The sequence below is a fragment of the Pogoniulus pusillus genome, chromosome 1 (assembly GCF_015220805.1).
Source record: "Pogoniulus pusillus isolate bPogPus1 chromosome 1, bPogPus1.pri, whole genome shotgun sequence".
Classification (NCBI taxonomy): domain Eukaryota; kingdom Metazoa; phylum Chordata; class Aves; order Piciformes; family Lybiidae; genus Pogoniulus; species Pogoniulus pusillus.
Genome location: NC_087264.1, coordinates 42386970 through 42410364, shown reverse-complemented (window position 1 = coordinate 42410364; position 23395 = coordinate 42386970). Strand labels below are relative to the sequence as shown.

Here is a 23395-nt window from a genome sequence, read left to right as displayed (position 1 = left end):
ATTCACTGTATCACCGACGGGACCGGAGACACAACAGAACCCCGGGGAGCTGCCCTGCCTTCTTTCGCTGCTAGCCGCCTGCAGAATAAGAGAAAAAAAAGTTTCTCAGCAAAAGGTTCACACCTGCTGTTATTCACGACAGCTATGTGTATCCATGCCAGCACCGAGGAATCCAAACGAGCTCTCTCCCCGCAAAGGGATGTGTGGTCTGGGCTCCGGCACTGAGTGCAGCTTGCCCCGCCAGCGAGGTGGGTGCTGGCAGGAGAGGGCCGGAGCTGCTGCCCGTGCTCTCCTGACCGCCTGCTCCTAGGGCTGAATGGGGGCGGGAGCGGCGGTTGCGGGCGCTCCTAACGCCGACCAAGGCGGCGCGGACAGGGCGCGGCGCCCCTGCGGGCGTCCGCACTGGCTGAGCCGGGGGCGGCGGCCGGCGGCGGCCGCACACAGCTGCGCCGCGCAGCTTTAATGGCGGCAGCCTGGGGCTGGCGCCGCCGCATGCTGCCATGCTGCCCGCCTGCCGCCGGGCCCGGCCGAGGCTGGGGGGCAGCGCCCAGGGCGGCGGCCTCACTTTCTACGTGCTGTGGGGGCTGCTGGAGCCGCCGCGGCGGCTCGGCAGGTGCGGCTGGCACAGCAGAGGGTCTCTCGTCGCAACAGTGCTTGTTCTGGGGGCTGCGACGGAGCGCTGGGATCGGCTCGGCCCGGTCCCTGTTCCGGGATGGGCTCCCCGGCGGGCCGGGGCGACCTCCGCGCCGCGGTGTGCCGTTCGGCTGGAGCTGCCCATGCACGGGGCTGTGCTACCTCATGGCAGTGCTACCTGATGGCAGCGCTCCCTTCCCAGGCTGCCGCTTGCTCCTCGCTGCTTCCCCGCGCAGTCCCCACTGTCATTTACATGAGCCCTTTCCTTTTGCCCTACCGTGGCATGAGCGTGTTTTCAGACCTTTCCATGTCTTTGGACCTTCCACTTCGCTCTTGGGTGGTTATCTGTGTTTTCTGCTGTGTTTCTGTCTCCTCCACTCGCAGCCAGTCCAGCAAGATGGGTTTCCAGGCTTGGCTGCCCCTGCCGTTGCCAAAGCAGCTGGTGGTGTTTGCGCTGGGGGACTGGAGCTGTTACTCGGCGGACACAAGTGTCGTGGTGGACGTGCTGGTGACACCAGGCATCGCGCCGCAGCAGCTCGGAACGCTGGAGCCTGCCTGCAGGTCCGACAGCAACTGCTGGTGTCAAGAGGGGTGTACTGGAAAAGCTTTCTGCTCTCTGGCGCTGCCTGGTTTTGCTGGTGTTGTCCCAAATCCACTCAGGCCTTCTGGTCCTCCACCATGGTGTTTCCTTCTAGTAATGCTTTCAGCAGCTTCCTTGTGGCTGCTTTCAGGGATAGACTTTATTTTTTTTGGTTTGGGGATGTTATCAGCTAGTGTGGGGGCAGGAATTTTTCCCTAGTCAGTGTCTCCTGTGAGCTGAAAACCCCTGCTTCCATGTGCAGGTCTCTGGTGTGGGAAGGTGACTGGAGAACAGATATTTTCATGGCCTCATTGAAAGAGATGGACAAAGGCAACTATGTGAAACTTATCTTGACTGTCAATGGACAGGTAAAAGAAGCTGGATTCTCCTCTCTTCTTGCCCTGGGTCACTGTCACTGCCGAGCTACAGAACTTCCTCTCCCATCCTCTCCTCTTTGCTATTTCAAGGCAGAGCTGCCTCACATGGATCTGTTACTGCACATCTGCTGAGCCTTAAACTCTTTGTGCTGTCTAAGGCCCATTGCCTAAGGGTGGCTTTGACAAAATGCCTTGTGCAGAGTGTGAGATGGGTAGCAAGAAGTTGTTCACTGGGTCTGCGGTACTGACACAGTTATTTTACCTTGCACTGAAGCTCTTGGGTTTAGCATCTCCCAGTGCCTGGCTTTGCTTTTTCTGTTGATGCCAGAGGTGAAGGCTGGGCTATTCCCTTGCAGGAAATCTGTCCTTTGCAAGACATCTTTTTGCGCACCCCTTGTGGGTGGAACCCAGCCCGCTTGGCGTGTGCTTTTATTCTCGCTGTTGTTGTTTCTGCTGCAGCTGCTCCGCGGTGTCTCCAGCAGTACGCCAGCCCGCCCCTTCCTTGTCCCAGGCAGCTCCCAGTCCCCAGTGCTTCCAGCAGGCGATGTGCCCCCTGGCCAGGACGTGGAGAAGCCTGCTACAGTACGTGTACCCTGGAGACTTCCTCTCAGTTTTCCATCTCTGCTTAGTATCTTCTCCCTCACTTGTAGCTGTTGAGTTCGATGTCTAGCAGAAACATTTGCTGCTGCTGTCTTCAATTGGAGGCCTAGCTAGGCAACTGTCAGAGCTGAGGATTCACTTGTGCTAAAGAAAGTGGAACTCTTCCTTGAAATGCCTTTGGAAGGACTGAATGTAACAGCCCTTGGTGGTATGGCTGTCAGCCTGGTCACTCCTAGCACAGAGGGTCTTTCTGCCTTTCCAGGTGCTTTGTGCTAGCTGTGCCTGTTGCAGCCTGCAGTCTGAAAGCAGACTGCTGGGCATGTAGCAGCAGGTAGCTGCATTAATGAGCACATATTTGGTGGCTGATACCATTGCCATGCTAGCCCTTATGAGCCAGAGGGAAGGAAGATGAGCCTGAAAACAGTCACCACACAAAACTGATCTCTGGCTCAGTATTAACAGTGGCCTCAGGTCTTCTTTTTTTTTTCAGGGCTGATTTGACTGAGATTCTTGTCAACAGGTTAAGGGCCAGAGCTCAGAGGTGACTGCTAGAGCATTTAGGCCTGGGAGGAAGGACCCACCACTGAGTACTCTGGCAAACACCTGTGCCCTTAAGCCACCATCTCACAAGGTGGAACCCAGTCAGGCCTGGAGGAGGAGTCCTGTCCACCCCAAGAAGCCCAGGAAAGTTTTATTTGAACCCACAACATGTGAGAGACATCTCAATGAAGAAGGTAACTCTAGCAGCTTCCAGATTTGTTTTACAGATCTTGTCTGAATGCTGCTGGGCAAGAAGTTTCATTTTTCTGTGTCCCTCAAAGGCAAGATGGGCTTGGCTGTCTTAGCCTGAAAAACACTGAGAACTGTTCCTTAGTCCTGGATAAACTGCCTGAGGATGGTTTTTTGCCTGTAGGCAAAAGGCCAGAAATAGAACATGGGATACTTTTAGCACAGGATGCTGTACCATAACATAATGTGTCTGCCTCTTTGTAAAAGTGCTTTATAAACAAAGGCAAGTATTGTTAGTCTTGTATTACAAAAGGGTAAATTAAGGCATAAGAAAGTTACCTACTATGATGTTCTGTGAATTCTCCAGTAGTCTGCCTGTTCTCCTCCTAACACTTGGTCCACAGAAGACAGTGGTTGTTATTATTAAAGTACAGAAAATATGAGAAAGAATATATGTATAATGAGTATAACAGTATGTACTCACTGCTCAGTAGTGAGAAGGGAGCTGCCAATGGTTTTGAACCTTTAATTTCTGGAGTGTGAATTCCAAGTCAGCTCCAGGATGTGGCCAAGTTTGTGTGGTGTTGTTTGACAGTAACTCAGTGCTCTGCATGTAAAAGTGACTGCATGTAAAAGTGACAAGTGGGGCTTGACTCTCACTTCATGAAGTAAGAAGCTTCATCATGAAGTCACTCACTGTAGGCAATGTGAGAAGGGGGGAAATGAGCTTCTGTCAGAGGCATACGATACGTTGGTGACAGCATGATAAAGTGTCCTGCTGTTACCTGTCTTCTGCATTTCTTCTGCTAAGACTTTCTTTAGGATTTTTGGTCTTGCATCTTGTTTGTTGCATTGAGGTAGCTTTGTTCTAGAAGTTGGAATAAGGAAGGCTAAAGGCCTTTTGGAACTTAGAGCTGAGCACTTTCCAGGGTATGTCTGCTGGCTGTGTTCTTTATGGGGACATCTCTGTGTTTCCTTTGCAGATCTGGCAGTGGAGGAGTTGCAAGGTGAGGATCTGGTTCCTAGGCCCTGGTTTGTCTTTTGAGCCACTCAGTGATGCCATTCCCTTTAATGTCACAGGCGTCTCACACCTCATCCTCTGTCTCCTCAGTGATACCAAGTAGGTTGTGTGTATACATTATTCTTCCCCATGCAATTGCTCTCAGTATATGTGCTTCCAGTACTGCCAGGCTCTGCAGTATGTTCTGTAGCCCCTCTGAATCTCAGGCACACCTCTGGGTACATAGCTGTTTGAGGCAAAGGGTAAGGTGTGAAACAGATTTTGATTTAAAAGCACTTTTTAGCTTGCTCAGCCAACCACAAGGGCCTGGGAGAAGCAAAGAGCAGAAACAGAGCAGTACAAGGAATATCTCTGGAAGCAGTTCCAAGCTTGTTTGCTCTATCTTAGGCACTGACAAACTGTCCCTGGGTAACACAGGGAGATGCCATAACTGGGATATTCTTTCTGGGCATGAGTAATCAAGCAGGGGTATCCAAGCCTGTTTGAAGTGGCAGCCTGCATGCATTCTAAATCCAGACAGACTCCTTGGAGCCTCCCTCTGCTACCAGTGTCTCTCACACGGTAATTATTCTCCAAAGCCAACAGAAAGCCTTCCTCAGGAAGCTCTCTTGCCATCCAGAGGGATAGAACCTAGGGACTTTGACTTCCCACTTCTTCCATCTGAGCCTTTGTCTGCCTTGTCCCCATTAGGGAAGGGAGCTAGAGGTGTATTGTCTGACTGCTCGCAGCCCTGTGCTTTCCCCTCCCCAGGCAGTCCCAGCCCACGGTGGTGCCATGCGATGTGCCTCAGTGACCTGGGGACAGCTGTTCTGATCGGTGGACAAGGCATCAATCAGCAGTCCTGTGAGGATGCACTCTGGAAGCTGGAAATAGGTAGGAACTTTAGGGTTATCAAAGGCAGTGGGGTCAGTGGGACTCTTTCACAGCTCATGCACATGGGAGGAGGTACTTGGGGATTCTGTGCATAGGGAGGAGACAACAAAAGTGTCGCATCTCCTAGCATGGATACACATCTCTCAGCTGAGCTGACAGTGTAGATGCTGTGAGAGGCTGTGGGGTTGTGTGTGTGAGCCCTCCAGGAGCCAAAGCATAAGGTCTGGAAAGAGCTGAGTGAGTTTTAAGGGGTAAAAGCAGCAGTGCAGTTTGCAGTCTGTGCGTGATAACTGGTGGAGAAGTGCGAGTAAAATTCCAGTGCCCTGCAGCTTTCTGCACCCCATCAATCCTGTTTTCTGTCTTTGTGTTCCCCACATACTTGGTGTCTCCCTTCGTTGTTTAGAAACATTTCTGTATGAGTCCCTTCTAGGCCTGACTTAGAAGAGGAGATGAGTGGTCTTGAGTGAAAATGTAATGACATATTCTTTAACTATGGAGAAAAACAAGAGCATCTTTGAACTTCCACACCATCTGTCTGGTGTTGCTCCAACAGACAGCGATTTCTGGCTTCCAGTGGACTTCCAGCTACAAAATGCCATGCCATTGTGCTTGTATGGTCACACAGCCACCTATGATCCAGACACCAGGCGTATCTACATCTTTGGAGGCATAAAGGAGGACAGAGACTACAGCACCATCTACATTCTGGACACAGTCACCTGGAAATGGCTCCTTGTGGCTGTAAGTAGTGCAGCTCTTCCAAGATAAAAGTGCAGGAGAGGTGGCAGGTCCTGACTGAATGTGGCAGTGTGCCACTATTACTGCAGGTTGTGAGCTGCTCAGTTGGGATTGACATTGAATGCTATGTTAAAGGACTACAAGTTTAGAAACCAGGGGTTGTGCCTACAATGAGTGAAGCAAGGTGAAGAGATAGTTCCTGTAGAATGCTGTGGCTGACCAAGGTTGTGGGTAGGAGGACTCTGTAAGTGGCAGAGGGAAATGGCCTCAAATTTTGTATGGTGCTGCACTGAATGCTGAGGTAAAGAGCTGGTCTTCTCAAATCATGGACTGCTGTAAGCACATCAGATCTCTAGGCTCCTTAGTTGCCTGTCATGTCCTTACAGAGGGCTCTCCTGGCTATCACAACATTGCTTTTATAGAACAAGCCTTTTTTGTATAGAATAAGATCTTTCTGTTCTCTGTCTTCTGAGGCTGGGTTAGGAGATAAACTTTCTCCTCTCATCAGACCATTCTGGTGGTACAAAGTATGCAGAGGATCTACTGTCTGCCTGTATGGCAAATCTCTGGCTAGGGAGCAAACAAAGTGAAAATGAATACTTGCTGAACTCACTGCATGATGTGGGAGGGACTCTTTCCTACAGGTCATGCAGCAAACCATGCACTTCTCATGACAAAAGTATGTTGAAACTTTTCCAGGCTAAAGGGAGGGTGCCAGTGCTCACCTACCACAGTGCAACCATCTATCACAAGGAGCTCTTTGTTTTCGGAGGGACTTTGCCCAGGAAGGAATCAGTGGCAGTGGAATCCTGCAGCAATATGCTCTATGTCTTCAATCCAGAGCATGAAATTTGGTACCAGCCCATCTTAGAAGGGGAGAAGCCTCTACCTAGACTCGGGTGAGGATGCCCATATTCTAGCCCTCTGAAATAGAGCAGGAAAACTCTGCTCACCTTCTGTCTCACCCCAGTATAGTTTCCTACACACTGTGTGATTGTTTTCCAATGTTTGCTTCCTAGGATAGGACTATGGTTTGAGCAATGTGATTCCCAGTACCTCCTGTCATGAATCCTGATGGGATTTTCTCCTTAGGTAGCAGTGGCTGAGGGCAGACACAGGTCCAAACTGAAGCTATGACAACCCAAGGGTGAAATGTCAGTTTTGGCAACTTGATGAAGATACAGAATCACAGAATATATCTGGTTGCAAGAGACCTCAAAGATCATTCAGTCCAACCCTTGACCCAGCACTGAAGGGTCAACACTAAACCACATCCCTGAACACCAGGTCCATAGGCTGCTTAGAATCATAGAATCAACCAGGTTGGAAAGAGACCTCCAATATCATCCAGTCCAACCTATCACCCAGCTCTATCCAGTCAACTAGACCATGGCACTAAGTGCCTCAGGCAGGCTTTTCTTGAACACCTCCAGGGATGGCAACTCCACCACCTCCCTGTGCAGCCCATTCCAATGCCAATCACTCTCTCTGGGAAGTACTTCCTCCTAACACCCAGCCTGTACCTCCCCCAGCACAACTTGAGACTGTGTCCCCTTGTTCTGTTGCTGGTTGTCTGGGAGAAAAGACTGACCCCGACCTGGCTACAGCCTACCTTCAGGTAGTTGTAGACAGCAATGAGGTCAGCCCTGAGCCTCCTCTTCCCCAGGCTGCACACCCCCAGCTCCCTCAGCCTCTCCTCATAGGGTTTGTGCTCCAGGCCTCTTACCAGCTTTGTCACCCTTCTCTGGACATGTTCCAGCACCTCAACGTCTCTCTTGAATTGAGGAGCCCAGAACTGGACACAGTACTCTTAAGTGTGGCCTGACCAGTGCTGAGTACAGGGGAAGAATAACCTCCCTTGTCCTACTGGCCACACTGTTCCTGATGCAGGCCAGGATGCCATTGGCTCTCTTGGCCACCTGGGCACACTGCTGGCTTATGCTCAGCTACTATCTATCAGTACCCCCTGGTCCCTTTCTGTCTGGCTGCTCTCCAGCCACTCTGTCCTCAGCCTGTAGCGCTGCTTGGGGTTGTTGTGGCCAAAGTGCAGAACCCTGCACTTGGCCTTGTTAAATCTTATCCCATTGGCCTCTGCCCACCCATCCAAGGTCCCTCTGCAGGGCTCTGCTAACCTCCAACAGATCAACACCTTCTCCTAGCTTGGTGTCATCTGCAAACTTACTGATGCTGGACTCAGATCATCAGTAAAGAACAGGACTGGGCCCACCACTGATCCTTTGGGGCACACCACTGGTGACAGCTGCCAACTGGATGTGGCACCATTCACCACCACTCTCTGGGCCCGGCCTTCTAGGCAGTTCTTGATCCATATCAGAGTGAATCTGCCCAAGTCACGAGCTGCCAGCTTTGCCAGGAGCTTGCTTAAACACCCCCAGGGATAGTGACTCCACCACTTCCCTGGGCAGACCATTCCAGCATTTGATAACCCTTTCAGTGAAGAAATACTTCCTAATATCCTGCCTAAACCTACCCTGGTGCTGCCTGTAACCATTTCCTCTAGCCCTGTTGCTTGTTATCAAGAGGCTGCCTCCTCCTTGCTCCAACTTCCCTTCAGGTATTGGTAAGGATTGATGAGGTCTTCCTCAGCCTTCTCTTCTCCAGACTGAACAACTTCAGCTCCCTGGATGCTCCTCGTAGGTGATGTACTCCAAGCCCTTCATTTGCCTGGGGTACTGTGTTCACTGCTTTCCTCTCTGCCCAGGCATTCAGCTACTCTGCTGAAGAACAAGCTGCTGATTTTTGGGGGTCGAAGGACTTCTCTCTACCTCAGTGACATGCATATCCTGGATCTGGGTAAGAAGGTCTGTGCTAGGTGGATGGGGAAGGTCTATTCTAAGGCAAGGACTGGGGAATGAGGCATGCTTGATGGGAAGGTAGAACTAACTTAGAAAAGAATCTTGACTAGTCAGTGTAGATGAAAAACTAAAGGGCAAAAAAAATCCTTTCTGGGGTAACTATGGGGAAAACCACAAGACTAATTTCTTGGGTAACAGAGAATGCAGAGTGCTGATGTGGCAGAGTATGTCAGTTTCTGTCTAGTTATGAGGCTGAGCTTTTTGACCATTTCACCTGCATTTCTCCTGGTTGACAGGTTTCATGGAGTACACACCAGTGCCTCTCCTTGCAGGACAGCCTTCTGCACGCTGGTAAGATCCTGCTCCAGACCCAGGAACCCTCTTCCTCTGTCCTTTCTCTTTGAAGCCAAGTTTAAACAGTGCCTGTGATCAGACCCAGTTGTGTTATCTCTGCTCTACTAGTCAAAATGCAGTGGATTGCTCCTCTGCTGTGGGACCAGAAAGTCCTGTGCTGTCCTAGTTGCTGCCTGTAGGGTAGAGGTCAAGTACAAACTCCTGGTCTCCATGGAAATCTGCCTTTCAGGCAAGGAGAATTTTTCTGCTGTGTGCTAGTGAACTGTATTGTCTGGTGTTTGGTCTCCACAGTACCTGCAATACAAGAGGCATACAGAAAAGAAGAAACTAAACCAGGACTAGGCTGTTTCTGAAGGACCCTGTTGCCCACTAGAACCATGACCTAAATCAGACCAAAACCCAGTTAGCCTGCTCTCTCACTCCACAGAGCAAAACACAGGTGTTTTACTAGCTCGTTCTGAGATAATAAAGTGCTTTTCAGGCCTGATTATAGCCTCACCTGTGGAGGCAAACAGCTCTGTCAAGGCTATTCAGCATGTTGTAACAAAAGGGAAACAGAAGCTAGCTTCCATTCTGCAGCTTAAGCCCCCAGCCTCCTGCTGAAGTCTGTGCACTGCTGCCCATTGCAGGTTGAGGTAGCAGCAGCAAGTTTTCTTGTAACCATCTTTTGGCTTTGCTTTGGTCAGTTTTCATGCAGCTCTAGCTGTGTCAGACCAGAAGGTTTTGATCAGTGGAGGCTGCAATGCCAAGGGAGCCCTGCAGGATGCCTTCATTTTCCACCTAGGTGAGTGACTTCCTCCCTGTTTTCATAGCTCAAAGTGACTATGGGGCTGCAGTGGTGTTTCTGAATACCTAGGCTGGTCCACTTGTTGTTTCATCCCTTGGACTAGGGATGGACTTGTCAGTGTTAATAGCTCCTTTCTACTTCAGATACTCTTTCATGGAGCACAGTGACCCATCATGAACTCTGCTCTGTGCCCCGAGCTGGCCACACATTGCTTGACTTGACTCCTGCCCACCTGATGGATGTGGACAAAAAGAACAAACAGGAGCATAACCTGCACACAGTGCTGGTCTTTGGGGGCTCCAACTGTGCTGGGTCCTTTTACAACAGCACAGTCAAGATCCAGCTGGACCTAGGATAATGCACAATACTCAGAATGAGGTGGAACAGAAAGGGCTTTTCACCAGCCTGAATACAGACATACATGGCAATAAATGAGTCCAAGCAACGTAACTGTCCTACTGTCTGTATGTAGGTGAATGCTACCTTGGCCCAAGAGATCATAGGTTTGTAAAGTCCTTCTGAAGGCATCTTAAAGTAGCCAATACACAGCATCAGACTGGCATAAATTTCTTCCCATGTCCCTGGCTTGGTACCTTGAGTGCCAAAATACTCAGTGGGATCTGAACTGAACCTGCACAGGAACACAGTCATGGAGTTGTGTGTTTCCCCTCTTGTTCTACAGGTTTCTGGGCTAAAATTCTTGAGGTGTTTTTGGGTAACACTGGAACAGGTTTTCCAGGGAGGTCATGGATGTCCCTTCCCTGGAGGTGTTCAAGGCAAGGTTGGATGAGGCCTTGAGCAATCTGGTCTAGTGGAGGTTGTCCATGCCTACGGCAGGGGGGCTTGAAACTAGATATTCTTCCCTTCCAATCCAAACCATTCTATGAATGGGATTTATTCCTGCTGCTTGGAAAGGCCTCATGATGAAAATGCAGGCATGATTCTGGTTTGGAGGGAATCTGGGGTGGGATTTGCTTGGGCAATAGTCTGCAGCTGAGGACTAGAAAGGTACCTAGAGCAGTGTCCTGAGGATGGGAGAAGGAAGAGATTGTCCTAATTTTTGGTGCATGGGAGTGAGCTGGTTGTGTCTTGCCAACTAGGGCATAACCACTTAGATTTGCTTTAGGCAGGCTTTTGTTATAAATCCCACAAGGCTGCTGCTAGATGTCAGGGGGAAGTGCAAGTCAGCTGTTCAGGCAGTCATTCTCTTGTCACTGCAAGGGGTGGCAAAACTGCTTAGAGCTCTCGCAAGACCCAAGAAGGGTTTGGATTAAGCTGTCTTCTGTCAGAGACTAGCTCTTACTGTTCATATTCACAGCAGTGATGATTGTGCCACAGCTCTGAGGCAGCTGCAAGGACAAGCAGACCTGCTAGGTTAGTAGCACGCTGCATGCACTGGTTCCCTGATGCACTTTCTGTAGATGGTACAAAGAATCCTTGTGTAAAGTTCAGAATTGGCTCAATGCTTCACAGTTGTTCATGGCCACATTCCCCAACCCAAAGCCATATTAGTGGGACTAATTATGGATACTTCTACTTTAATTGCTTCATGGAGATACATCAGATAGAAAAAAATGCAGTCAGAAGTAGCTGCAAGCTTCCCAGCACAGGCATAGCTCCTGTAAATCACCCATGCTACTTCCAGGGCCTCTCTTTTTTCCCCCTGAGAAGAAAGTGAGACGATGGGCTTGCTGCTGGCACTGAAGTCCTACTCAAGCCATACCTCTTTTCTTCTTTGACACTCCAGCTTACTTGATTTAATGAGTAGAAGGGCTTCAAGCTCGCAGCTCTGCAGGAGTATCTGGCTGCCGGGATGGGTGGCTTACTTTGAATGCCTCTAACTCCAGGAGAGCTTTGTTTATTCTGGTTATTGTGGGATATGGACCCATGTCCACTTTGTATCTGTAAAAGAATTTGTCATCAGAAGGGCAGAGCACTGTGCTGTGCCTGCCCAGTACAGGAGAATCTGAGAGATTACATTTACATTAAGAAAAAAGGTTCATCCTTGTAGGTTTGAAAATAAGCACTAGAGGAAAGGTTGTTTCATCTTCAGGCTTTTACACAGTGTGCAGTATAGCATACAAATGCACTATGATCTTCCTGGGAATCATGCAGCCACTGCTAGCATAGGTTTAAGGCTTTCAGCAAATATAGTCTGATTTATCTTTTCCCATTGTGTGCCATGCAAATATAGGGGAAACAGGGAGAGAAGATGTGGAGCCCGGGCAACCTTTTCTAAGGTCACAAGATCAGGTTTCTCAAAGGGAACTCCAAGAAGATAGCACAGCTCCTTATTTCCAAGAGCTTCCAAAAGAGACAGTATTTGTGACATAGGAAAATTAATGCAGGGAAGAATGCATAACTGGATATCCCAGGCAGGAAGGATGATTTTCTGACAGCCCAGAACAAGGAATAAGTGCCCTTGAAGAGTGCCTCAAGCTTAGCCTTAATTACCTTTCAGCATTGAAAACTTGAGGTACCAAGCACAGATCAGCCATGGAAACCTGCAAATGCAAAAAGAGGTCAGAGTAACTCAGAGGCTGTCCCATCACATTTCACTGTGGCGGCAGGCTTGGAAAGCAGGATAGAAATTATTTTATCATCTAGTACAGGAGTTGTCACAACAATCTCATTCTTTAATCCAGCATTAATAATACAACAATGATACATGGAAAGGAACTTCATAGTTGTCACTAGCAAAATAAGCCATCAGCCCTCAGGGAACTTCCTATTTACCAGCTGATTGCGAGCACCTCAAGGACACTGTGCTTCTATGGCAACTGCCTCTGAGCAAATAAGTCTGCTGGCAAGCTGCAGAGGGAGGCAACGGAGGGAGGAGGGTGTTTGTGTGGCTGGGAGAAGATGAGTAAATTTTGCATGTTTGTATTGCAGGATTATCTAGAAGCTTCTGCCAATGTCAAGACCTGCTATGTGATAGTGTCTTTGCACAGAGGCTTAGGGATTCACCATCTGAAAAGACTCAAGGACTTGCTGCTTAGCTGCACAGAGGCAGTTGCCCTCATCCCACTCCCCAGGTCACAAAGTCCTCAGTGCCCTTCAGAAAGCACTTAGCACAAGATCTTGTAACTACCCATTGCCCACCAAGGGTTCCAGTTGCATAAGGCTCCTACTAGATAGTCCTCCATGCTACAGTGTACTCCAGGAGCTTTCCTGTTCTGCCAGGCTTTTATAGGAAAGATCCACTTGCCTGCTGACTAGAACTACTCAATGGGAGAGGCCCAAGTGGCCTCTAGTTTGATAAGGGTCAGACCAGCTTGTGTGTGAGCTCTCTGAAGTCTATCCACACTATAACTGGACAGATAGAGAAAAAAAAAACAATCAAAATAAAACCCCAATACAGCCTTGTTAAAGGTTCCACAGAGCACAGTGAAGAACTGAATCTGTGGTTCTTGAGTCAAACTTTGCCCCTATGACAGAATTTCAACTCTCTTAAAAGATGAAACATATATAATCAGTTTCCACATTCTATAGTAGCAGCAAGATCCTAGGTACAGCTGCAGCATGGCCATCAGCCACAGGGAGAACTAAACACCTCTCTAACTAGTTGCAAGTCAGTAATGGCCTAAGTAGGATCCATGCAGCTGTTTCTTTTAGGGTGAAGGCAGCACTCCAAGCACAGGTTGGGGTTGTGCTGTGTCCCCACACCTTCTTTCCTTTCCTAGTTTTTGGAATATACAGGGGTTCTCAGTTATTCAGTGGTACACAGTGCTCTCTGATACTTACTTCATCCCCCACACAGTAGCGCCCAGCAGTGTGCTGCAGAGTCTGCTCCAGTGCTATCAAGAGAGGTGACACATTGGAGTGAGACACTGGAAACTCATTTTGAAAGGAACTCCAAATATCTTTTAAGCTGTGAATTATGAACAAGGGCATTTTGACCCTGAGATAAGTATCAAAAAAGAGCAGTATGGAACAGAACCCAGAAGGAACAGAAATCTTGCAACAGTGCAGTTAAGGGAGTCTTCAGCTTTTTGGGACCAGGGTTTTTCAGCTGCTCCACACAATGCACCTCAAATACTAAGAAGGCAGTGTAGAGGTACATGAGCAGAGAGGGAAATAATGCAAAGCTTCAGTTAGTTTGCACCTTTGCAGAAGGGAACAGGTGTCTGCCCTTCCAGCACTTTGGGGAAACAAAAAGCACCACGTTTCCCTCAGGGAGGTAACTAAATACTCTACTACTTGCCAGATTCTGTGGGAGTTTGCCATCCCACAATGGCATTACAAAGGCATATCAATATAGACTGATATACCTTCAACGCAAAAGGCACCTTGGAGCAGACAGGTGGAAGGAACTGTTGTCGGCCCTCATATTTCAGGATGAACTAACTGCTGCAACATGCAGGAAGCCCTAGGCCTCCCCCTTCCATGCACAGAACTGCCCTGGAGACAGGTCCTCTGAGACCCTGAAAAGCTACCAACGCTGGGTAAGGGGCTCGGCAATAAGAGCACTCTCTCTGCCAGCAGGGCAGGATCCCAGCACACCAGCTAAGAAAGGCCTGTTCTGTTCAGAGAGGAAGGTAAAACCCCAGAGGTGCAGCGTTTTGAAGGGTCAGTTGAAGTGCTGATCATTTTGGATGTGGGACACACCTCGAAAGCCAGATGTGATGTACTTCTGAGCCCATTCCATTTTTTTCTCCCCCACTGCATTCAGGATGCTCAGGTTCTGCAAAGGCAAGCAGTCTCCAGGTTAGATTGACTACTGCTGGCTGCAGCTTGCCCACTGCCTCATTATGTGGAGAAGAGTTAAGGGCCTGCCAAGCTGGAACCCCCAGCATTCAGCCTGCTGGGTCAGCCCCGTTTTCACCCTCACTGATGTACCCTGCTGTCTTAGAATTGTTCTTCTGTAACAGCTTTGGCTCTGACCTTTGGGTTGCTCAATTGTCTTCTTCCTAGGCCCAGCAGTGAAATCATGTGGGTTCTGCTGTTTCTGGAAAGAATCCTGGGGTGCTATAAGATTTTCTCTGTAGGCAATACTTATTGTTGCCATTGGCAGATGAGGTAGAGGCCAAGCAGAGACTGAATCTGCTAACAGCCTTAAGGTCTGCCATTCTATTGGCTAAGCTTCTCTGAGATACAGACACCTAGAAACCCATCCTGGTTTTCTCATTTGCATGGATATGACAATACCTGGAGTGGCTGAATGCCAGAAGTAATGTGTTCAGCAACCATTCTGACTTGAGCTCTCTTCTTTGGGTCTTGGGGCAGAAGCCTGGGGTTAGGATGAGTGTCCTCGAGGTAATGAATTATAGCTAGCTGTAACACAGATAAGGAGGTCACCGGAAAGGTATCCGGGAAAGGGAAGCTGATCCAAGAGAATGCAACAGCTTTTGACTGAAGATTATTACCAATCCAAAAACTACAGAATGTATGTCTGCTTGGGACCTCGTTGTCATTTAGCTCAGTTGCACTTTCAGGCAAACCCCAGCACAGCCATCTAAGTCAGACCACAAACTGCTCAGTGAAAGGTGAAGATACAGACCAAAGCTGAACTGAGCTTAAATCTTTGACAGCAGTTTGCTAGCAGAGGCCATGTGCTATTTCTGCCCCAAGTGGGATTGTTTATTGCAACTGCCATCTCTTTTCCCATGCACATATGAGAGTGTTGGTGGAAAAGATGGGGCAAAGTCAACTCCTCCAGACCGGGCAGCAGGTTGGAATGACATAGGGATGTGTCTGGTAACTTACAGACTGGCAAAGCGTGATGCCATCAATTTTCAAGGCTGGGACTTGCTGCATTGGATTAATTGCCTTGAATTCAGCAGAAAACTGTGGAAACAAACCTGAGATTACTACAAGAAGTGGTAATTTTTCCCCCTAGAACTCAGTTATTTTTTTTTTCACCTGGCTTTTCCCTTTACTTCAGTAAGGGCTCTCACTGGGGCTCAGGGATCACTGCATCCAGGGGCAGATTGCCTTACCTACTGAAAAATCAACAGTACAAAATCCAGGACAAGTGGCACTGCAGCAGTGTCACTATTACCATTCTAGTTCTCCAACTCCATCTTGGCCCATACTGACACATCAAGCTGGTGCTACTACCTGGTGCACAATTCCCTGCTACAGCCCCCTCAGTAAGTTCTCTGTGATGATCATTTCTAGCAACCCACCTCTTCCTTTGACAAGCTGTTTGCAGCCCCTTGCTATATCATTTAGCATCTTTTAGACACACATCCCCTGCAACTCACACACACTTTCTGGTGTTAATTGAGTGAGGTCAAGTCTGTATTTAAATTGCAGTGCAGCTTCTCTGAAGTCTGTACACTGGATATGTTCAGTTGTATCATGCTAAGCAGGAGCAGAAGGCCTTTGGCCTTACAAAAGTCAGTCGCAGATGTTTATGAGAAGGATAAGCTTTAGTCTCTGGCAGTCATTTTCTTCCTGTCTTGCATGCCAGGGAATAGTGGCTGAAAGCAACTACTAATTACAGAGAAAAACTGAGGAACTGAGTGACTTTGGCTGTGAACTTTCTCGTGCTAATCTCAATTCTCCAAATGATCCCCAAGTTCAGCACCCCTGGAGAGAGTGATGGTAGCTGTATCCTTACCTGCTGGCCCCCATCCTTCAGGAGGTTGACTGGCACCAGGTCATAGGAAATCCCTTTCAGAGCAAGTGCTAGGGAAAGCAGAGTGTACAGCTTCAGGGAGGCACATTGAGACCAGTTCCACTGGTGATGGGCTCAGGGAAATGTTACCATCCTCATTTCAGAGAAGAATGGCTTTAAAATTATAGAAGACCCTATCTCCCGAGAAAATTGACCTTAGTCCACCAAGAGGATAGTGTTCTGGCATTTGCCAGACCAAAGCATTGAAGGTCAGTCCTGGCAAAAGCACTGCAGTTTTCAAAATAAGTTTTGCCACTCTGCTGCACAGAACCTCCTGATTTGGCTTACAGAAGGCAGAAGGCACTCTACTTACCTGGAAAACTTTGCTTAAGATTGTCTCAGTACAAGTAGGGACCGTTCCCAGCCCTGCTTAGCTCTCAAGACCTGGGCAGACCAGAGACTGAGGCAGTGCCTGTGTAAAAACAGTGCAGGGCCCCTCCAGGTAGCGTGGAAGAAACAGCTACCTGCAGCATGTTAGCTTTACAAAAGGAGTACTTCCCTCTAACTAGTTGCAGGCTGAGTGACACCCTCCTGTCTGTTCCTCTCCACTCCCACCGCGGAGATTCCTCGCAGTTCCAAGTTCATGTTTGCTGATCTCCCTCTTAATAAGTGACCAGTTAATTGCATTAGTGAAGGGGAGATACTGCAATAACACCAAGAGAGTAAGAGATAAGACTGAGTCTTACCGATTCTCACTCTCCATGAGCAGGAACTTCGGAAATAGCTATAGAGAACTGGCTGAGGAGAGGAAGAGATAAAATGGTTATATGGTGGTAACACTAGAGCATTGTAAGGAGACCAGTGCATGAACAGAAGGCATTTCAGGAACTGCTAGGCTAGGAAAAGCAACATCTGGGTCAGAAAAGGCTCCTTTCTGAAAGTAACTCTTTTTTGGCTGCCAGGTAGTGTCACTGTCCTTCATGCTGACTGTCTGATATTCAGTTGCACTTGATGTTTCCGGCAATGCACCAAATTATCCCCTATGAAGCTTCCCTCTTTGTCAGAGGTTGCTAACTACTATCCCATCTTAAGATTTCTGGAACAAGTTTTCCCCCTGCTTGGTGCTAAGCACCTGCACTGGGTATTTGTGTGGCAAGAAACAGCTTTTCCAGACACACAGGACAGGGCCAGGCCTCTTTCCAAACACCCAAGAGGGTGAACAATTAATATCTACCTGAACTCTAGCACCAAGGCAGCTTTCCCAGAAGTTTTACTCTGTTCAAGCACTCACCTTTTCAGATGCCATGGTCGGTGTATGCAGTCTAAGCCATGAAATGAAAGCAGTGGTTCTGCTTTCCCTGCTTTCCTTTTTAAGCCAGCTGCCATGGAGGCAGGCTTCTTTCCTAAAGCCAATGAGAAAAGGACTATGCCCCCAGGTCCATACCCAGGACACTAAAAGCAGCCACTCGGATCCTATCCTGAGCAACTGCAGTCAGATGTGTCCACATCACCTTGTGTTATGTGGCAACTCCAGTCCTGGTGTCAGAACCAATAGCCTGCTTTAAGGTTGGAAGCACATTTAGGAATCATCCTTATTTCCTTAGCTTTTTGTCCAGAAGTAACAGAGGATGTCCAGAGAGCCTGTCAGGCTCTCAGCAGTTGTTAATAAAGAAATATAGCCCTGGAGAATAAACCAGGGATCTGACACCTCTGCAGCAGGTGCTGGCGTCAACAGCACACATGGGTCAGTTTTCGTAAGTGAGCACCACCACTGCTTTGAAGGGCCTTCGTTTGACTTAGCGTGGGAGCAGATTCCTTGCTCCCCACTGAAGCAGAGAGGAGGCCGGGGCTGAAGGAACCTATTGCAGAGACTGTGCACGGGGGTGCACTACCCTCAGTAGCCACCATCGGGACCTCCTCGGGGAGCCCGGGGCACCCGAAGCCGATCCCAGAGAGCTGCCGAGGTGGACAGCCAGGGTCACGCCGGCCGAAGGCGGAGAGTCGGCGTCTCAATCCCCGCTCCCCGTAGCTTCGCCGCCACCATCGTCGCCCGCGCGTCTCTCGCTCGACGGGAGCGCTCCGCAGGGAGAGCGCAGAGCCAGCACTGTGTACCTTGGCCGCGGAAGAGCTCATCCTGCGCCGCGCCGCCCTGCGGGAGCTCTACAAGATGACGCCCGACCCTCCACAGAGCCGTCCCCACACCCAGACCTCTGCCGGGACACTGCGGCGGGAGCAGGACTACATCTCCCGGCGTGCCCCGCGCCCCGGCCCGGCCCCCATCGCCCAGCATGCAGCGCGCCCGGCCCGGCGCTGCGCGCCGCGGAGCCCCGCGGATGCTGCCTGCCGGGGGCGGCCAGGCCGGGGCGGCCCCGCGCAGCGGGCAGCAGCAGCAGCGGCGGCGGCGGGAGGCTCGCCGGCTGCCAGGGGGAGCGGCGCGCCCTGCTGCCCTGCCTGCTGCGGCTCGCCCGGCGGCGCTGGCTCTCGTCACTCTCCTCAGCTTTGTCTCCCGCTTCCACCGCCTGCCGGAGCCGCCGCACGTCTGGTACGGGCCGGGGGGAGGCTTGTGCCCCTCCGGCAGGGCGTCGCCCTGCGGGCCCAAAGCCCTGGTTTTGCGTGGGTGTCTTGTCTCCTCCCGGCGGCGCTCCGGAAACAGCTGGCTTTGCCCCCTCGGAGGGCAGCGCGCCCCGGCGCCCTGGCTTCGCCCCGTTCCCGAGCCCGCACTCGCCCCTGGCCGGCTCGGCTGGGACGGGGTCCGTGTGCGTTCTGAGGCAGGTGGTGGGCCGGCGGCCTGGCCAGCACACTGCCGGCCCCGCTACCTTACAGAGAGGGAACTGGGCTTGGGGGAGGCAGTTGGGCCATCTGTGAGCTGACCTTTTAACACCTCTAAGCTTAATCTGGAATCGCAAGGGCAAGTTAGACGTTTTAGGATGCTAATACCAAGTTCACTAAGAAGGGCTCTCCCCGGAATGGCTGAAGAACTCTCCATGGCTTCCCGGTCAGTTGAGTGCATTGTCTCGTACCGAATGCACGGCTTTAAACTTCTGTGTGATGAAAAGCATGAGTAAAAATATCTTCCTGGATTGTTTTACTGTCTTCAGTGTTATGGGAAGCTGATGGTTGGTTTTGTTTGTTTGTTTGTTTTTTCCCAGTTGGGATGAAACTCATTTTGGGAAGATGGGAAGTTACTACATTAATCGGACCTTCTTCTTTGATGTCCATCCCCCACTGGGGAAGGTAAACTGCTCTTCTGTTACAAGTTCTAGAAGCAGCCCACAGGAGTGAGCCGACAAAAGTCTTCCCCATCCTTCTGGCTGAAGGGTGTGATGAACACCAAGAGCTTTCCTAACTGTTGTTGGCATCATGGTAATTTTATTTTTACACCCAGAGCCTCCACTTGCATCTCTCCTTTGTGAAAGTACTTCTAATATGGGAAAGCAAAACTATATTGCATGTTTAGTATTTGAGAGGCTTGAGATAAAAGCGCAAGTGTAGCTCTTACAAGGTGTGTAGGAGATAGGTCATAGTTCATAGGGAACCAAACAGTTCATGGTGGCATGTGGACGAGATGCCTGGCACAAAGGACTCTGAAAACCTTGACTTGCTATTCTGGAATCTACTTTTTCTAGCAACAGTGTATAGTATTGGAAAAGGTAAACTGCTGTGGAGAGTTAATCTTCCTTTCAGGCTGAGTCACCTTAAACTACAGTACTTTTAGTACTACTAAACTATAGAGCCAATTTTCTCTGCTATATCCCACATCTGCTATTTCTCTGGAAGTTGTCCTTAGTAGTCAGCAGCCAAAGTCCTTTTGGTCCCTTCTGATCTGCTTTTAGACCAAGGGCAGTATGCATGCATGTGAATTCTGTACATAATCTTGTTTGAATGATTATGTCTGAACAAAGTAGTTGTCCTCTGGATCGGACTTAGCCAAAGAACTACTGTGAACTTGGATAGTCTTTCCTCCAATGATACTTCCCTGACTGCTTCTTTTGCCTTTCCTCTTCAGATGCTGATTGGACTTGCTGGTTACCTTAGTGGCTATGATGGTACATTTCCTTTCCAAAAACCAGGTGACAGATATGAGCAGCACAACTACATGGGAATGAGAGGGGTAAGGCTCTCCAGACTGCTGTCAGGCTCGTTAGCTCTTGTGCTTTTCAGAACAAAATGTTGTCTTCTGGATCAGGTCAGAGGTCTGTTTAGCCTGGTGCTTGTACTTTAAGCTCCTTAGAACATTGTTAGGGGATGTATTGTGAGTTAAGTCTTATTGTCTGTCTGTGAGAGGCCAGGTGAGAAAGTGAAGTGAGGCCAACTCTTACGGCTATTTAGTAGGACTACAGTGCTAAGCAAAACGGATATCTTACCTGTTCTGTGAAGGGAACTTTTGGCTCCTGCTAACTCCATTGTGCCTGGCTGCTCTTTTGAGGAGCCAAGGATGTCAATAAGCCATAATCCACTGCCACCTGCAGCTTGTTGCCACCAGTAACACTGAACTGAGTAAGCTGATGGAATGGGTCAGGCTAGGGGGTGGAATTACTATTCAGAGTGGTTTTGTGTCTGAAACCCTGGCTGTTCTGCTACCTAGGGAGACCAATATTCATAAAACTGACAGCAGGTAACACGAGTCAAAATAAGAAACAGTGGCCAATTGCTTGACCTAGAAGGAAGAATCAAAACTGGAAAGGTGCACTGTCTTGGTTTAGTTTCTAGGTCTCTAGCAGTTCATGGTTCTAGAATTCCCTGAGCCAAATGTGGGACAAGTTCTAGAACCAGACACTGAAAAGAAAATAAACACTGTAATCCTGCTTGCTTTATTTTAATTATGTTTGTTCTTCTCTAATTATCCTCAGTCTCATTTGTATAGAGGACGTGAGATAATGAACTACTGAAGAGGCAACCTGTGGGTGTTCTTCTTAGATTTCATATTCTGTTGTTTTGTTAAGAGTATGGTGGATGTGTAGTGCACCTACTTGACCTATCTTTTTATGACTATCTGTCTAGCAAGAGAATGACCAGCAGTTGTTGCTGATGTCTCTACAGAATAGAACAAGCTGTTGTCCTTCTCTGAGCAGTGTCTTTGTTCTTTTGGCTTTTAAATGATGTTCTTAGTGAGTCAGTTCACATAATGCAATGCCTCCTGCTGTTGGCAGTTGTGGAAGATAAAGGAAGGGATGCATGTTCACCTCGAGGAGGGTTATAACTTTGGTGATCTTCTTTTCTTGCAGTTCTGTGCATTTCTTGGCTCCTGCCTGGTTCCCTTTGCCTACCTCACAGTGTTGGAACTGTCAAAGTCACTACCAGCAGCCTTACTCACAGCTTTCCTCCTTATTTTTGGTAGGTGTTGCCGGTGTGGCAAAATTGAACAGATTATTTGTTTAGAGAATGTAATTTGTAGATTATTGTTTGTTAACTAGCTGGAAGATACTGATGTTAATGAGAGAGGTTCTCTAAAGCAAAACAATTTTGTTTTGTATGTGTGAAGCTTGGAAATCTTGAGAGTTTACAGCTTTGTTTAGTTCAGACATACTTCTGTTACCTGTGTAACCACAGCTTTGGACTACATTTCATCTCAGTTTTTAGATTTTTTATAAGATGGGTAGTCAGGAATAATTTTGCCCACTAGTGAAATAATTGATGACTCCTGTATGAGTTACAGAGGTATTTAACAGCCTCCGCAGTATTACTATGGAAGAGTAATAAATAAATACATTTCCTTGTTGAATTGAGCCATGGAGACATTAACATTGCAAATGGAGTTACCCAAATTGAGCTTTTGTGAGAACACACAGATGCTGAGGCACAGAGACATAAATAACTGATACCATGTTAATTTTTAATGGGTAACATCTGAAAGATGACTTCTTCTGTAGCAACCTCTGGCACCATCCTGGTGCCTTAGTTGGTGGATCGTTACTGTCTGTAGCACTCTTCATCTGAATATATTAGCAGCACCTCCCAAGTGGTGTTTCACAGATACTGCTTAGGTTTTGTAAAGCTGAAATGTTCTGATCTGCTTCTGCAATTTCCCCTGTTCCCCTTGTATTGCCTACACTAAGGAGACTGGCTTCCTGCAGTCTTAGATTCACTTTGAAACTGCAGCCCTCATTGACATCACTGTGTGTCTCTTTGCAGATACAGGCTGTATTACCTTGTCCCAGTATATTCTCCTGGATCCCATTCTGATGTTCTTCCTCATGGGAGCTGTTTTGAGTATGGTGAAGTGTAACAGCTGTGCAGATAGGTAAGGTAAAGATGCTGATTTTATTAAACCATAGGTACTCAACTTTCACACAGATAAAGTAATAGAACTTGTCTGTCACTTGGTAGTCTGGGTGAATGGCTGAGATGAGATTGCCTCAGGAAATCTGGAGTGAAAATGGGTCATGGTAGGGGAGAAAAAAATTTAGTGTGAGGATTTGTGAAACGGAGGAGAAAGTATCGTGGCTAAGGTAAAACATGAGAGAGACTTAGATTATTGTAGCATGAAAGGAAATTGCAGCAGAAATAGTATTTCTGGAACTGAAAATCTTATCATATAATCATAGAATGGTTTAAGTTGGAAGGGACCTTAAAGATCATCTAGTTCTGACCCCCTGCCATAGGCAGGGACATGTCCCACTAGAGCAGGTCGCTCAAGGCCTCATTCAACCTGGCCTTGAACACCTCCAGGGAGGGAGCATCCAAAACCTCCCCGGGCAACCTATTCCAGTCACCACCCTCACTGTGAAGAACTTCTTCCTACTATCTAATTTAAATCTCCTCTCTTCTAGTTTAAATCTGTTACTCCTCATCCTGGATCATTACAAGACCTTGTAAATAGTCCTTCCCCAGCCTTCCTGTAGGCCCACGTCAGATACTGGAAGGCCACTACAGAGTCTTCTCGAAGCCTTCTCTTCTCCATGATGAAGAGCCCCAACTCTCGTAGCCTGTCCTCCAGCTCTCTGATTTTCTTTGTGGCACTCCTTTGGACTCACTCCAACAGTTCAGTGTCCTTCTTGTGTTGGGGGCTCCAGAGCTGTATATAGTACTCCAGGTGGGGCCTGATGAGAGCAGAGTAAGGGCTGCTGGGCCTGCAGGTGATCCTTGAACATTGATCAGCTTTCCTGGCCCCCTTTCCTTCCAGAGGTTTTTTTTTCCCATGGCACCCTGCCAAGGAGGTCCCTGAAGAGGTTGAAATCTGGTCTTCTGAAGTCCAGAGCAGTGAGTTTGCTATGTACCCTCCTTGATGCCTTGAGGATCTTAAACTCTACCATTTCATGATCACTGTAGCCAAGGCTACCCTTCATCTTCTCTCCTTGTTGGTGAGGACTAGGTCCAGGCATAGC

At 48.7% G+C, this 23395-nt stretch overlaps 3 protein-coding genes across 9 annotated transcripts in view; 2 read left to right on the top strand and 1 right to left on the bottom strand.

Moving 5' to 3' along the window:
* Positions 1-476: 476 nt before the first annotated feature.
* On the top strand, positions 477-13227 carry LOC135179054 (rab9 effector protein with kelch motifs-like). Of its 3 annotated transcripts, none has more exons than XM_064150433.1 (12): positions 477-613; positions 1018-1194; positions 1476-1581; positions 2711-2924; positions 3903-3926; positions 4691-4813; positions 5367-5554; positions 6251-6450; positions 8274-8365; positions 8664-8718; positions 9408-9505; positions 12401-13227. In XM_064150433.1, the coding sequence occupies exons 1-12, from the start codon at positions 501-503 to the stop codon at positions 12505-12507; spliced, it is 1497 nt and encodes a 498-aa protein (XP_064006503.1). In that variant the 5' UTR covers positions 477-500; the 3' UTR covers positions 12508-13227. The 3 variants fall into 3 exon arrangements, with proteins under 3 accessions (XP_064006503.1, XP_064006502.1, XP_064006510.1); XM_064150432.1 differs by lacking the exon at positions 12401-13227 and adding an exon at positions 9652-9958; XM_064150440.1 differs by lacking the exon at positions 12401-13227 and having other exon boundaries at positions 8274-8373; positions 9408-9501.
* GSTZ1 (glutathione S-transferase zeta 1) lies at positions 11030-18323 on the bottom strand. 4 transcript variants are annotated; one of them, XM_064150461.1, is made up of 10 exons: positions 18183-18287; positions 16817-16868; positions 16074-16141; positions 15215-15295; positions 14657-14782; positions 14117-14192; positions 13253-13305; positions 11963-12012; positions 11261-11410; positions 11030-11171 (listed from the first exon to the last, which is right to left on the bottom strand). In XM_064150461.1, exons 1-9 carry the CDS (start codon positions 18201-18203, stop codon positions 11284-11286), a joined length of 654 nt encoding a protein of 217 aa, XP_064006531.1. In that variant the 5' UTR covers positions 18204-18287; the 3' UTR covers positions 11030-11171; positions 11261-11283. The 4 variants fall into 4 exon arrangements, with proteins under 4 accessions (XP_064006531.1, XP_064006540.1, XP_064006524.1 ...); XM_064150470.1 differs by adding an exon at positions 17362-17473 and having other exon boundaries at positions 11030-11410; positions 18183-18259; XM_064150454.1 differs by having other exon boundaries at positions 11030-11410.
* Positions 18324-18456: 133 nt separating this feature from the next.
* POMT2 (protein O-mannosyltransferase 2) overlaps positions 18457-23395 on the top strand; it is a 29662-nt gene continuing 24723 nt past the window's right edge. The window contains exons 1-5 of one of the 2 annotated variants that reach the window (XM_064150419.1): positions 18457-18612; positions 19220-19304; positions 20077-20181; positions 21296-21404; positions 22203-22311. In XM_064150419.1, coding sequence (XP_064006489.1) covers positions 19245-19304; positions 20077-20181; positions 21296-21404; positions 22203-22311 — 383 coding nt within the window. In that variant the 5' untranslated portion in view covers positions 18457-18612; positions 19220-19244. Of the gene's footprint in view, positions 18613-19219; positions 19434-20076; positions 20182-21295; positions 21405-22202; positions 22312-23395 lie in introns of those variants that run through there. The other variant, XM_064150413.1, reaches the window with a different exon arrangement.